The sequence below is a fragment of the Somniosus microcephalus genome, chromosome 2 (assembly GCF_052327205.1).
Source record: "Somniosus microcephalus isolate GS21.2 chromosome 2, FLI_Smic_1.0, whole genome shotgun sequence".
NCBI classification, from domain to species: Eukaryota; Metazoa; Chordata; class Chondrichthyes; order Squaliformes; family Somniosidae; genus Somniosus; species Somniosus microcephalus.
In genome coordinates, this window is record NC_140988.1 from 324560193 (window position 1) to 324576443 (window position 16251).

Here is a 16251-nt window from a genome sequence, read left to right on the forward strand (position 1 = left end):
TGTGACAAGGGCTGTGAAAGACTGAGAGGTCAGTGGGACCTGCCAAATAGACCGTATTAAATTTCATCTTTCATTTCTGCTTATCTATGTCCTATCATGCTCCCTATTTATGTATTGTCTTCAAATTTTGATATTGTGCCCCTTATACATAAGTTGGGGTCATTTACATATAGGGTTGCAAAATTCTGGGAATTTTTAAAAGAGGAAACTTTCCATGGGAATTTTCGGGAATTTTGGGAATTTAGAGTTTTTTTGCACACTGATGGTTTTTGTCTCTGACCCTTATATTATCTTTGTCGTCAAAATAGACATACTGTTCCATACAAATAAAAACAGGCTTTCAAAACTTTATTTAGGTTATAATTTTGAACTTTATTGAACCCCCACATAAAAGACCCATCTAAAATAAAATAAAAAGAGCGTCAGCTTATTTAGCCTGTAATTTGTCCTTATTTTGTCCCTTTGAGTCTTCTACTCATGAGTCTTCTGAGTCTTCTACTCCTCATTGCTCCTCCTGATTCTCTGACTCTGGCTCTGACGTGTCCATTTCCTCCTCTGTGTCAGTGTCTAGCTGTGTGGTGGACACTTCTGTATCTGGCTCAATAAGTTGTAGGTTCGCCTGGATAACCACCAGTTTCTCCACTCTCTTGTTAGTCAGCCTGTTGCGCACCTTTGTATGCGTATTCCCAAAAAGTGACCAGTTTCGTTCAGAGGCCGCTGATGAAGGTGGGATTTGGAGTATCACCGATGCAATAGGTGACAGGGCCTCAGATGCACAAAGTCCCTTCCACCAGGTATGTGCACTGATATGCTTGCATGATTCCCATATCCCATCCCCATTCCAAAAACCTTGCTTGGTAGAGAACTTTGCCAGACTTCCCAGAACTTTGCCCACATCCAGATTGAGATGGTGTGAGAGGGTAGACACCACACTGTAAGCGCTGTTGATCTGTTCTCCAGAAAGTATTGGTCTCCCAACATGCTTTGGGTCCAGCATGTATGCTGCAGCATGAATCGGCTTGACACAAAATTCTTGACGCGTCTGTATGAATTGAACAATTGCCTTCTCCTCTGCTTTGAGCAGCAGGGATGTGGGTAGCGCAATGCTGATTTGTTCTTTTAAATCAGTAAAAAGCCTGAGAACATCTGACAAGACAGCGTCATCTCCTTCAATCTGAGCAATTGCAGATGCTACTGGTGAGAGTAGTTTAAGGCTGCTAACCACTCTCTCCCAAAACACATCATCCAGCAGTATTTTCTTGATGGTGGTTTCCATATCCCCAGACTGGGATATTGCCATTTCTTGCAGCGACTCCTTACCCTCCAGAAGGCTGTTGTACATTATGACAACACCACCCCATCTAGTGTTGTTGGGCAGCTTCAGTGTGGTGTTCTTGTTCTTTGTCATTTGCTTGGAGTTGTAGGTTGCTGCAACTACCTGTTTTCCCCTGACATACTTAACAACTTGCTTGGCTCTCTTGTACAGTGCTTCCATGGTTCTCAAACCCATGATGTCCTTGAGGAGCAGGTTAAGCCCATGAGCTGCGCACCCAATAGACGTAATATGAGGGTAGGCCTCCTCCACTTGAGCCCAAGCAGCCTTCATATTCGCAGCATTGTCAGTAACTACTGCAAAGACCTTTTGTGATCCAAGATCGTTGATGACCGCTTTCAGCTCATCAGCAATGTATGTGCCTGTGTGTCTGTTGTCCTTCGTGTCTGTGCTCTTGAAGAACACTGGGAGAGGAGTGGAGATGATGTAGTTTATGATGCCCTCCCCTCGTACATTTGACCACCCATCTGAGATAACTGCAACACAGTCTGCCATCGCTATTGTTTCTTTGAGCTTTCCGTGGACTCTGTTATACTCAGCCTCCAGCAAATAAGTAGACAAAGCATGTCTGGTGGGAGGACAGTATGCAGGGCGAATAACATTGAAAAATCTCTTCCAGTACACATTGGCTGTGAGCATGAGGGGTGAGCCTGTTGCATATACAGCTCGAGCAAGGCACTCATCTGCATTCTTCTGGCTATGGTTATCCATTGTATCAAAGAATCTTCCAAGTGGGCCAGGAGTTGCTGATGATAAGGAGCCTGATGCTGAATGAGAACCATCATCTTCTTGAATGGAAGCAGAGGAACTCTGGGCTGACTGCTGTGAGCTTTGAGTGAAGTTGTTGCATTTGGATAAATGCTGCTGCATCTTTGTGGCATTCTTTACATATGGCTTTCTACAGTGTTTGCACATGTACACAGTCTTTCCATCTTTAATGCCTGGGGTAAAATGCTTCCACACATCTGACGGTAAACGTGGCATTGTTCTATGCAGAGAAATAAAGGGCATTCATCACTGTGTCGAACTGCGGTCGATCAGCACGATTGCAACAGGGTGAGTACATTTTTGCTGATGCTCCATGTGATGGAAGCATGACCTGTACACACACGACGCTACATCACCAATAGTGTATTATTTTGTATATTTTAAATTGAAGGACAACAGATTTCAACAAGTAACTGGTTTATTTGGTATAAAGTCTGATTTACTTACTGCATCATCACAACATCAGCAGAAAACAAAATGACTTCCCTCAGGGCCCCTAATCTGGATCTTTAAAAAACTATAGCAGTCTTACAGATGCCTGCAGGCCAATCACAATTCGATATGCAAATATTACAAATAGAGGGAGCTAATCGCTCATCCACTCATCCAACCAATCAGGACACATTTGTTCACAGTCACACACAAAACTTGTAATTATTAAAACAAGCCAAGTAAGAAGATAAACATATATTGATTAAGAAATTCCTTAATAATTAAGATTCCATCTCTGTTAGTAATTTTAAGAGAGGACCTGTGGAAAAAAAAGAAAGAAATACAAAAAAAAACAATATTATGCTAGCATGTGCTTTTTTGGGCAAAATTCCCAAGCTAAACTTCCCGTGGAAAATTTCCGGAAATTTACCGGAAATTTACCGGAAACTTTCCACCCCTTTGCAACCCTATTTACATATATATATATAGAAACAAGTAATGGCTCCAACAATGGACCCATGGGGGACACTGCAGTTTACATCACTCTAGTCTGAATAACATCCATTAACCACTATTCTCTGTTTCCTGTCCTTTAACCAACTTTTTACCCCTGCAGCCAAATTTCTCTTTACTACCATAGGGCTGATTTTCATCCATGTTTTTGAGTGGCAGCAGGCCAAAAAATCTTAGTGCACTATTACCGCCCCATTCCAGCAATGTTCGGCCTGCCTTGATTTTGGAGCAGGCTGGGAAACAAGTGGGAGTCTACTTAAATATGCACATCAGAGTCTTACGCCATCTGTAGCACCCCAATGTCATTTTGGTGTTCCACTGGGAGGAAAATGTGCTTTGCACCCTCCTCCTAGTGGAACTGAGCATTGAGCGACTGAACCAGTGGCTCTTCAAGGGACCGCTGCAGACCACACTGAAAACACAGAGAACAGGGCTGAGGTGCTGATGTTTGAATGCCTGAATGCTCCTCCTGTCCCACGAAAATCTTCCCACCTGCTGCTAGTCCTTCTGTGCCCCCAGCCTGAATTGCCTAACCCTCCTTTAACGGGCCTACATCCAGCTCGGCTCTGTGGAAGAGGCGTCGGAATTCTTGCTCCTCCGATTAGTGAGCTTCTCATTGGCGCTCATTCAGTGCTGGCAGCTTGCTGAAAGTATTCTAACGAGGTCCAACCCGGGAAATGGTTTGGGCCCTTCGCTGGCGGGCGGTGCCATCGGTCTGCCCACCTCCACCACATGTGCTACCAAAACGAAGGTCAGCCGCTATGTGTCTTAATTTTGTCAGCAAGCCTCCTTTGCCGTGCCTTAATATAAAGGTAACTGTTCCTCTGCCCTGCTTACAAATAGTGGCTCTATTACAAGTGTAATGCAGAGGGAAACTAGACACTGAACTTTTGCCCTAGTACTATGCTTGAAAAGCATTGTCCCTGAACTTATTCTATTGTCTGCACCTGACTGCACCTGTAGAGGGCGCAAGAATGTAAATTACATGCAAATAAACTGAATGGGTTTGCACCCGGATTACCTCTAATAACACCAGGTGCTGATTAAAGGCAGACTGCCCCTCTAAAAACCTAGCACGACTACATACTGGGTTGCTGTCTAGCTGCTTTCAGTCTTAAAGTGACAGGCTGGCATTGCCAAGAATCATAGAATCATACAGCACAGAAGGAAGTCATTCGGCCCATCATGCCGATTCCGGATCTTTGAAAGAGCTATCCAATCAGTCCCACTCGCCTGCTCTTTCTCCATAGCCCTGCAATTTTTTTTCTTTTGAAGTATTTATCCAATTCCCTTTTGAAAATTACTATTGAATCTTCTTCCACCACCCTTTCAGGTAGTACATTCCAGATTATAACAACTCGGTGCGTAAAATGTCTCCTTATCTGCCCCCTGATTCTTTTGGCAATGATCTTAAATCTGTGTCCTCTGGTAACTGAACCTCCTGCCAGTGGAAACAGTTTCTGTAGAATGAAAGGGAGAGCTTTATCTTTGGCTTTACACAATAAAAATGGTTTTGCTGCTTCGGAACTTGTTGCTGAAAGCTGCTAGTCCCATATACCTAGTGAAGGAGGCAGTGTTCAGTACCTCCCTTGTGTGGTATGGCTTATTTGGAGGCAGAAGAATCAACCACAAGCCCCCTTAACAGCTGCTGAAGAAATTTGCCTGGCCCACTCTTGAGCAGCACTCCCTGCACACTTTAAAAACTTTTAACATCTATTGCAACAAGCCACTGCTTCAATCAAATATAAATAAAAACAGTCCTTAAAGCTTTAAATCAAACATACCTGAAAGATGTGTGTGTCCCTTTAAGAAGTGCTGACATCGTCTCTGCAGGGCTGCTTCATGCACGGTTTTCTGAGCATGCTTAGGACCCGGCGTTAAACAGAGCGAAAATGTTGAAGTTTGCAGATGTGGCATCAAGTTGGCTTTGCGCGTTGCATTTACCTACATAACAACACTTTAAAAGTAATTCATTGGCTGTAGAGCATTACGGGACATCCTGAGAGCATGTAATTGTAAAGTCCTATTTAAATGCAAGTTCGCTCCCTCTCTCTCTCAATGGTAAAACCTTAAAAGCAGTAGAGGAGCAGACAGACAGGTATACATATCTTTAATGCTTGGAAGACATATTGATAAACTGTAACAAAAGTGGGCAAGTTGATAAACTGTAACAACCCTGGGTTTTGTAAATAGGGGCACACAGCACATAAGCAAAGAAACCTACACAAATCATTGGTTAAGCTGTGGATAAAATATTGCAACCAGTTTTGAGAAGTGAATAAATATTTTGAAAATGAAAATTAAAAGGGTACAGGAAAAACACAGAGGAATGGAACACATGGCTAGTTCTTGCAGAGAGCTGGCGTCGGTGCGATGGGCTGAATGGCCTCTTGCTATGACGTAAAATTCTCTGACTTTAAGAGTGCGATGATTGCCTTCCAATTTACAACCAATGATAAAGCACCTCTGTTGTGATACAGTCTTCCAGCAGAGTCACATCCAAAGCTAATGCTGGCTTAGTGTTCCCTATACCCAAGTTCATTTATTTATATATAAATCTGAACCGATCACAAATCCTGCAGCTAAGTCACAAAGGCCAATTTACTTACTGGTAATCAGGGAGACTGTGCTCATCAAATTCAATTGTGAAGCCTTTGTGCATTTCAAAAGTCTTGACATCTGTCTCTATTTTCTGCATTCTTGATTCAGTAATTCTGTAAATCCCTCTGAGATGAAAACTGATGTATTGTGTGCCAAATTTAGACCAGTTTTTAAATGGAGAGTTAAGTCTACTGGAGTGGGCACTCAATTATTTAAGCTGAAATTTACTGTGAACTTTCATAATAAACGGCATCAGCAATTTTTTTCTCCTGCAGTTTCTGTGCCGAGTCCAAGCCTCGGTCCACAGAGTTTAAGGACAGTCACTTTGGGGGCAATTTTGAATTTGGGCGCGATCGATTCGGCAGTCTGCTGTACATCTCTCCCGGTCTTCATTTCCATTGACTTCAAGCTGCCTTAAGTACCTCAATAGTGCAATATATCGAGCTAAAACTTAGTGGTCTCAAAAAGTTTCCAACCCTGCTGGCTCTTACCTATCAGAACAATAGATCTGGGATGATATATCACTAACATACAGTCCTTAATACACAAAGAAAACTCTCCTGAAAGCTGGAATCTGTTGCAGTCATAGGCCTCCGTTCAAATAAATTCTGGGCATTACATTATACATGTTCCCATGGGAAATAGTACACATAAGGGGCAATTTTAAACCTGCGCCTTTAGCAGAAACCGGGCCGATGGGCAGTTAAATCCGCCCATGGGACTCATCTATTGATCTCGTAGGCTGCTATTCTAATCTGCCATTCTGAGCAGGCGACAGGGACACCCATCGGAATCTGTCGGGGTCCTTCCTTAAGCATGCACATCAGGTTCCAGTGACGGGGCCTGACTGCATTTTAACTGTGGGCCTGAGCAGGGAAGTGTATTGATTTGTATGTGGGTTCAATGATGACACATTCAGGAAAGAGAATGACTTTTTATCTAAAGTATGTTCAACTCAGTTAACAGCATTACAGGAGAGACCATCTTAGAGATCCATCTAAAATGAAACTAAAACTAAACTAAACTGCTTGTCTCTCACATGCCCTCTGCTGGTCAGGCATAAATAATCAAACAGGCAAATATGCTGGTAAGGCATCATAATCAAACAGGCAAATACCATCACTATTTGCTGATATCATTACATCTCCCTTTCTTAAAACAAAAGTATTTTACTTTTATCTAACAACATGTTTTCTTTGTATTACTCTGCATTTTAACTGTAACACTTAATGAACTTACATTATCATTATCAAGGTTTTTTAACCTTGTTTTGTGTGTTCACATGAAATATGTAAATACACTAGAACTTGAAGAAAGAATAAGATAACATTACTTCCTTCTATAACAAGAGTCCTTAAACTTGCTCAATGAGTCTCTCAGGAGGCTTCACGTGTCTTGAGGATTTTCTGATTGATTGTCCTTGAATCTGAGTTGTTGCCTCAGATGATGATTTCTCAGCTGTGTGATCAGGTTGTTCAACAGTATCAGTCTTTTGACCTGCTGTGTGATCAGGTTTTTCAACAGTATCAGTCTTTTGACTTGCTGTGGCTGGTCCCATGAGAAGATCCCGACGATTTCTTCGCCGAACAGCACCCTCATCTGTCTGAATGGTGTATGATCTTGGTTGAACTTCACTCAGGACAGTTCCCTTCTGAGTCCATATGTTTGTTTTGTCTTTGAACCTTACTTGGTCACCAGTGTGGAGTTCAGGTAGGTTTTGTGTTCCTCTGTCATAGTAGTACTTTTGCTTTTCTTTCTGTTGTTCTTTGAACTTCCTCACTTTCTCCCCCTCTTCTGTTTTCAGGAGGTTCTCCGGGATGGGTAGGTTTGACCTTAGCAGTTGTCCCATAAGGAGTTGGGCTGGTGACATACCACACTTGAGCGGCATTGTGCGGTATACAAGCATGCTCTGGTAGAAGTCAGTTCCACTGTCTTTTGCCTTGTACATCAGTCTTTTCACTGTCTGGACCGATTTTTCCACTAGTCCATTGGACTGTGGAAAGTGAGGACTTGACGTTGTGTGGACAAAGTCCCACTCTTTGGCAAAGTGTCGGAAACTTGCATTGTAAAACTGGGGTCCGTTGTCTGTGAAGACCTCGCTTGCCACGTCATGACTGGAGAATATGGCTTTCATACATGTTATCACAGCATCTGCAGTGGTGGTGTACAGTCTACAAACCTCTGGATACAGGGAGTAATAGTCTGTGACTACAAGATAGTCCTTCCCTTGACATACGAATAGGTCAGCGCCTACCTTCTGGTAAGGTCTGTCTGGCACTGGGTGTGGCTTTAGTGGTTCTACCGGATTGCTTGCTCAATATTTCAGGCATATTGTGCAGTTTGACACCTCATTTGTCACATCTTGGTTGATTCGTGGCCAGTACATCACCTCTCGTGCTCTCTTCTTACACTTTTCGATTCCCAGATGTCCTCCATGGATCCTTTTTAGCATCTCTTTTCTCAGACTCTTTGGGATAACTATTTTACTTCCTTTGTAGATGATGTCTTCGACCAGTGATAGTTCCGCCCTGCAGTTCCAGTACTCTGCCATGTCAGGTGAGCAGTCTTGCTTCATGTTGGGCCATCCATCCAAGATGCTTTTCCACAGTCGTCTCATTGTTTCATCTTTGTTTGTCTCAGTCTTTATGAGCTCCATTTTTGCATCTGCTATGGGCAGTGCACTTGTGAGCATGTCCATGTAGGCGTTCACTTTTTCATCCATTTTGGTGTTTGCGGGCTCACTTGGGTCAACAGCTCTGGACAATTTGTCTGCTGTATACATCAGCTTACCCGGAGTGTACGCAACATTCAGTGTATAGCGTTGCAGCCTGATCATCATTCTTTGTATTCTAAGCGGACAGCTATTTAGTGGCTTTTGGAACAATGCAATCAAGGGATTATGGTCAGTCTCTACACTGATTGCTTGTCCTGACACAAACTGGTGAAATCTTTCACAGGCGTGTGTGATGCTGAGCAGCTCCTTTTCTATTTGAGCATATCGCGTCTCCGCGTCTGTCATTGAGCGCGATGCATATGCAATAGGTTGCCAGTAGTCATATTTTTGCAGAAGAACGGCACCAAGCCCACTCTGTGATGCATCTGATGATATCTTGATGGGTCTCGCTGGGTCATAAAACCTCAGAACTGGTTCCTCTGTGAGCAGTTTCTTTAGATCGCTCCATGACTTCTCATGCTCATGATTCCATTCCCATTCTATGTTCTTTTCAGTTAGTCGTCTCAGTGGCGCCATCTTTTCTGAGAGGTTGGATATGAATTTACCCATGTAGTTGATCATTCCATTAAACCTCTGCACGTCCTTTTTGCATTGTGGCTTTGGCATATTCTCAATGGCGGACACCTTTCTGGGATCTGGCCTGATGCCCTCACCGCAAAGGATATCTCCCACGAATGTCAGTTCTGTCACCCCGAGCTGGCATTTCTCTCTATTCAGCTTCAGGTTTGTTTTCCTTGTTGCTTCCAGCACTTTTTTCAGTCTCTCGTCATGCTCAGTTCTCGTGGTTCCCCATACTATGATGTCATCCATTGATGTATCAACTCCCTCCAGGTGCTCATAGATCATATGGATAGTTTTGTGATATGCTTCAGGAGCTGAGGCAATGCCAAATGGTAACCTTAGGAATCTGTATCTGCCAAATGGACTGTTGAACGTGCACAGTCTTGAACTTGCCTCATCCAGTTTCATCTGCCAAAATCCTGATGATGCATCTAACTTGCTGAAATACTTTGCATTTGCAAACTGTGACATGATTTCCTCACGTGTAGGAAGCTTGAAGTGCTCTCTCTTTATTGCTCTGTTTAGATCTCTTGGATCCAGGCAAATTCTGAGCTTTCCATTCTTTTTGTCCACAACGACGAGGGAACTCACCCACTCAGTTGGCTCATCTATCTTCTGAATCACGTTCAGGCTTTCCATCCTGTCCAACTCTGCCTTCAGTTGCTTTTGAAGAGCAAACAGAACTTTTCTGCATGGATGTATGACCGTTGGCATTCTTTTATCTACTCTGATCGTGTGTTCTCCTGGAAGGCAGCCTAGACCCTGAAATAGGTCGTTGTACTCTTTCATGAGTTCATCATAGACTGTCTCTCCTTGGCTTTCCACAACGAGGACTCTCTTTACCAGGTTCAGTCTCTCACAGGCTTTTAAACCTAGTATGGCTTGCACATCCTTTGGCACCACGATTAATGCTAGCGTGTGCTCTCTGTCCTTGTGTGTCACTTTGACAATGCATCTTCCTTTCACTGGTATATCAGTACCTGAGTATCCTGTCACTTTCACTTTTATTCCATGTATCTTTGGTCTGGGTCTAATTTTCTTAAAATCAGTCTCTGATATCACATTAACTTGTGCTCCAGTATCCAATTTAAATGGAATGTGTATGTCATTCACTTTTAGTGTCAACATCCAGTCTCTTTTTTCTTCTTTGCTTTCAGACACAACATCTACATAGAACTCCTCTATCTCGCTTTCATCTACTGTATGGACCTTACTTTGTTGCGCTTGGTTCTTACAGCAACGGGCATAATGGTTGTTCTTGTTGCAACTATTGCATGTTTTACCATATGCTGGACACTTTTTTGGTGGATGCTGTGTACCGCATCGACTACATGACTTTCGATTGCCCCTTTCATTTTTGTTTGCTAGCCACGCCTCTTTTTTCACATTGGCGCTCTTTTTGTTAAACGGTTTGTATCCGTTCTTTCTCACTGCATCCACGTTGCAGCTACTGTCACTGAACAGCTCCTTTGCCTGCGATTTCACAGTCTCTGTAGCCCTACACAGTGCTATGGCTTTTCCCAGGTCTAGATTTTGCTCTCTTAGCAGTCTTTCTCTTAGACCATTATCTGGAATACCACACACCAGTCTGTTTTTTTATCAGCGAGTCTGTCAGTCCCCCAAATTCACATGTTTTGCTTCTGTTTCTCAGTTCAGTCACATACTGATCAATAGTCTCTCCCATTTTCTGTACACATGTGAAAAATCTGTGCCTCTCAAACGTCACGTTACGTTTAGGTATGCAGTAGGCCTCAAACTGTTCCATTATTTTATCCAACTTCATTTTGTCTCCATCAGCAGCGAATGTGAAGTTATTATACACCTCCAGCGCTTCATCACCCACGACATGTAAGAACACTGACGCTTTCACTTTATCACTTTTCTCGTCAGCTCCGATTGCCGCTAAATACAACTCCAAACGTTGTTTGAATCTCCTCCAATTTTCAGCCACATTACCTGTCAACTGAAGCTTCGCCGGTGGGTGTAAACCTTCCATTTTTCACTTCGTTAGCTATTCTCCAATGGTAAGTAACGATGTTCTCTTTTGGCTTGCTAATATGTGGAGAGCTGATTTAACTTCAGATTTTTCCTCTTCATCTCTTTCATCACTTCTGACACCATGTATTGATTTGTATGTGGGTTCAATGACGACACATTCATGAAAGAGAATGACTTTTTATCTAAAGTATGTTCAACTCAGTTAACAGCATTACAGGAGACACCATCTTAGAGATCCATCTAAAATGAAACTAAAACTAAACTAAACTGCTTGTCTCTCACATGCCCTCTGCTGGTCAGGCATAAATAATCAAACAGGCAAATATGCTGGTAAGGCATCATAATCAAACAGGCAAATACCATCACTATTTGCTGATATCATTACAGGAAGCAGTTGTGGCTTTCCCACCACGTCCACCTAGCGGGAGGAGGAGTTGGGGCTAGACCAGAAGAGGCCCAAAAACTTAAGTCCTTTTACTTTTTTTTTTGGCTTTCCTTGTGTGGCCAGGAGAAGCCCCACAAGGAAAGTTTAGGCCTCACCCCGAGCTCTGCCCCCTGCCTCCTCCCCCCACCCCCCTCAACAACCGATCAACTTACCTGAGTACTGGGGACTGTTTGTTCGGACCCTGGTGGTGGCCTCTGGCAGCCTGACATTGCACAGCTGCCTGCCGACCAGCTGCTATTTCCTGCCAGATTCAGGCGGGATCTGGCCAGGGGCATGCAGGTGAGGCCTGGTAGTTAAAATCTCCCATGCTTCATTCAAGGCTTCTTCGGCAGCACCTCCCAAACCTGCGACCTTCACCACCTAGAAGGACAAGGGCAGCAGGGGCATGGGAACACCACCACCTCCAAGTTCCCCTCCAAGTCACACACCATCCTGACTTAGAAATATATCGCCAATCCTTCATCGTCGCTGGGTCAAAATCCTGGTACTGCCTACCGAACAGCACTGCAGCGGTTCAAGAAGGCGGCTCACCACCACCTTCTCAAGGGCAACTAGGGATGGGCAATAAATGCTGGTCGTGCCAGCAATGCCCACGTCCCATAAACAAATTTTTTAAAAATTCTGCCGAGGTCAGGGATGGTTTACCACCCAACTCGGACCCTGCCCACCCGATTCTCGTCCCAAGTTAAACCGTTAAGAGAGTTACTCTAAACTCTCACTACAACACAAGTCGGGCATTTGAAATTCATAATAGCCAATAGTTCCAGGATACAAACATACTAAATTTCAACAATCTTCACGCGACCAAAATATGTAAATGAGCAGTATTCGATGCTCTGGCCTGCACCAAGCTGCAGTAATTGGATTGGATTACCAAATCTGACAAAGCGATTGGCTACCAATGAAACAATTATGAAGCACTCCTGCGTGCAGTAAGCCAACCTAAACACAAATGGAATATTAGGTGCATCAGAAATAGAGCATATAAGATTGAGAGCAGGGCTGAACCACTGTTTTGACTTTAATGTACTTTTACAGTCTGGATTAACATGCTTTACTCTCCCAGTCAGGAAGCGCCTTACTGTAGCACAACAACAACAACAACAACAATTTGTACTTATATAGCACCTTTAATGTAGTAAAACGTACCATGGTGTTGCACAGGTGTATTTTAAGACAAAAAATTTGATACCGAGCCACATTAGGATAAATTAGGGCAGGTGACCAAAAGCTTGGTCAAAGAGGTAGGTATTAAGAAGCATCTTAAAGGAGGAAAGAGAGGTAGTGGGGCAGAGAGGTTTAGGGAGGGAATTCCAGAGCTTAGGGCCTAGGCAACAGAAGACATGGCCACCAATGGTTGAGCGATTATAATCAGGGATGCTCAAGAGGGAAGAATTAGAGGAGCGCAGATATCTCGGGGGGTTGTGAGGCTGAAAAAGATTACAGAGATAGGAAGGGGTGAGGCCATGGAGGGATCTGAAAACAAGGATGAGAATTTTGAAGTCGAGGCGCTGCTTAACAGGGAGCCAGTGTAGGTCAGCGAGCACAGGGAGATGGGCGAACGGGACTTGGTATGAGTTAGGACACGGGCAGCCAAGTTTTGGATGACAAGTTTACATAGGGTGGAATGTGAACACATTGGATATATACAGTACTTATTGTCAAGCAGTGGACCATAGCAAACTCCTGTAGTCAACAAGCATCGCCAGACCAGATATAACATGAGCCTGGTGCAAGTTAAAATTCCATCCACTCTGCTGCAACAAAAAGCCTTACCTCAAATCTCATCAGAACAACACTTGATTATCAGAGTGATAGTTTTTATTTCCTACACCAATTTCTGAGTCTACCTGATAATTTTATACTTGGTTTGGTATTACATTTTGCACTGTGGACTCGAACTGAGCCTGTCCAAACTACTTGCGCTTCTGCCTCCCTATATCTTCACCATGATAATATAGGGGGTAGTTTTAACTTAACCCGTCCGGCAGAACATGAGTGTCTCAGGTCGGATGCCTATTTCACACCCCACCCGATTTCACTCTCCATTGAGTGTAAAATCGAGCGAAATGTAAAACAGGCATCTGATTTGAATCCACCCCATTCCTATTGGGCGGGTAAGGTTAAAATGACTGCCTGAGACTTGCCAAGGTGTCTCTATTTTATTTTTCTAGCACCTCAGAAACGTAAAATTCGTTACATCCCTCAGTCTTCTGTGTCTTTGAAATCCACAGGTTTTTTTAAGACATAGGCTTGGCATTAACTAATGACTACTTGTTGATTTAGCCGTCTTCTCTCTTAAGAGCTAGTTTGAGAGGCTGGCGGGCTGTCATGAGGGAAAGCCTGCCTGGGTAGGCTGCAGCCGAGGAACAGACAGGAGGGAGAGAGCGGGAGGGAGATCGTGGAGGTGATCGGAGGCCGGGGAGGGGAATTCGTGTTGGGAGAGGGGGTCCGATCGCGGAGGGAGGGAGTCCGATCATGGGGTGGGGTCTAAACGCGGGGGCAGTGTCCAATCGTGGGTACGAATCAGGTTTGCTTTGGGGGCCGGGGGCAAGCACTCCTGGTCCACAAGGAGTGCTGTAAAGACAGTTACCTGATGGATCCAGCCTTACTCACTTCCCTTCAGCTGCCGGGTTACCTGAGCCCTGGGAAACCCGGTCTTCAGGCATTAAATCTAAAAGTCTGTGAAAATTTGAGGCACGTAGCCTTATTAACATAGTTAAATGATGGACCGACCTCTGGAGAGCAGGTTAGTCGCCCGCCACCGCGCCCCACCCCCCAAACCCGCCTCCATTAAAACCGGAATTGGAGACAGGTTGGGGTTGTGTTTCCGATTTTTGAAATTTTGGCCCCCTCTACCCCAGTACCATCTGTCCTGGGGGGTTAAAATTCCCCCCTACCAATCAACACCTCCTCGAATACCATTCTGTACACTATTTAAGGTCACGTATCAATTGGTAAATATAAAATGATGTTATTCTGACTCATTTCTATTTGAATTTATTTTTGGCTTAGGTACAGACATACTTTCTCCATTTGCTTTTCTCTCTGCTTTCAGTAAAAACTAGTAACTGTCACCACCCTTAAAACAAATATTTAAACACTGGCATTTGGTTCCCCATGCTAAATATTTCCATAGTTTCCACACGTTAGCTGCGTACCTACCTGATGACTGATGACATGGTATCGGTCTGAAAGTGTTTCATTGTGTTGATTTACGTTTCTGGATAATGACAAAACAAATGCGCTGGACGATTTGAAAAACAATCAGGGTCATGCAGTGTTTCAAAGAGTTCAGAAATGGGACAATGTGCGGGGGTGGTGTAAGAGTTGTTTCAGACGCTTAAATGTGGAAGCGTACTGATACTAGGTGTGGTCTGGCAACTCAACATTTTCATGTATGTTCAACAGAAAACATTCCAAAGAGAAAAACAGTCCCACTGGGCTGTTTTAAAGTAGAGGATGTGCGTTTCAAATCACAGACAAATGATGAAGTCTTGAGCCAGTTCTAGTAGCTGTGGGCCATGTACTATATAGAGTATAAATACTGAGATATAGCTGTGCTTTTATTATATATAATAGCATTTTAATATTTCTTTTCATTTGAGTCGGTACTGGATGGTTTGATGGAGATGGGCAATTTCCAGTAGAATCCAACAAAGCAATCTGATGCCCGCCTCTGTATTGGCACATTACTAAGATTCCGTGTAGTTCCTTAAAATGGGGTACCATGCTGATATACCAAAAAAATCATTCTGGGGATATGAGCGTCGCTAGCCAGGCCAGCATTTATTGCCCGTTCCCTAGTTGCCTTTGAGAAGGTGATGGTGAGCCTTCTTCTTGAACCACTGCAGTCCATGTGGTGAAGGTACTCCCACAATGCTGTCAGGTAGGAAGTTCCAGGGTTTTTATCCAGCGACCATGAAGAAACTGTGATATATGGGGCCCTTTTTCATATAAATTCTAAATTCCTGTTTTGACAGGTAATGGAACAAATGATCTTTCTGCCTCCACTAAGCCACACAGGCCAAAGCAATGTTTCAGGTCTGTGTTGAATTAACTAATCTCAACCAGGGAAGCAATTGCAGCACTAGACTTGTCCTACAGTCTGCTGGGCTAAGAAGGAAACAATCACCATCCATTCATTCCTCCAGGAAGACATGAATATGGAGACGTTGATGGAGAACAAGATTGCGCTTGACGGTGATAGTTTCATAAGAACATAAGAACATAAGAAATAGGAGCAGGAATAGGCCACTTGGCCCCTCGAGCCTGCTCCACTATTCAATAAGATCACGGCTGATCTTGGGCTCAAAGCCACTTCCTTGCCCGCTCCCCATAACCCTTCACCCTCTTATCTTGCAAAAAACTGTCTATCTCCACCTTAAACGTATTTAATGACCCAGCCTTCATGGCTCTCTGGGGCAGAGAATTCCACAGATTTACGACCCTCTGAGAGAAGAAATTCCTCCTCATCTCAGTTCTAAAAGGACCACCCTTTATTCTGAAACTATGCCCCCGAGTTCTAGATTTCCCCACGAGGGGAAACATCCTCTCTGCATCTACCTTGTCGAGCCCCCTCAGTATCTTATATGTTTCAACAAGATCACCTCTCATTCTTCTCAACTCCTTAGTAAAATATCCTGGCCACATTCACCACACATACAAATGAAGAATGCCACTTGGTCATAGTACCAGAAGAACCTAGGTTATCTGGAAACAGGCAGTCTTGGTGATGAATAGGATGTGGAGTTTGAAGCTCAGTTCAGGGTCGAACCAGATGTTAAATTTTCATACGGTCTAGTTTAACCTGAGCAAGTGAATGGAGAGTACGTCGTAGTGAGTGGCAAAGGAGTAGAGTTTATG

At 43.7% G+C, this 16251-nt stretch overlaps 1 protein-coding gene across 1 annotated transcript; it reads right to left on the reverse strand.

The window, feature by feature from the left end:
* Positions 1-357: 357 nt before the first annotated feature.
* On the reverse strand, positions 358-14632 carry LOC147123558 (uncharacterized). Its single transcript, XM_085974534.1, has 3 exons — positions 14551-14632; positions 4831-4990; positions 358-2321 (listed from the first exon to the last, which is right to left on the reverse strand). Exons 2-3 carry the CDS (start codon positions 4866-4868, stop codon positions 503-505), a joined length of 1857 nt encoding a protein of 618 aa, XP_085830660.1. The 5' UTR covers positions 4869-4990; positions 14551-14632; the 3' UTR covers positions 358-502.
* Positions 14633-16251: the final 1619 nt, after the last annotated feature.

Bases quoted from the DNA above. Each gene is read 5' to 3' on its own strand.
- LOC147123558 (XM_085974534.1), bottom strand. From the start codon at position 4,868: ATGTCAGCACTTCTTAAAGGGACACACACATCTTTCAG. The intron at 2,322-4,830 runs GTATGTTTGATT...TTCTCTGCATAG, and splicing joins GGGACACACACATCTTTCAG to AACAATGCCACGTTTACCGT.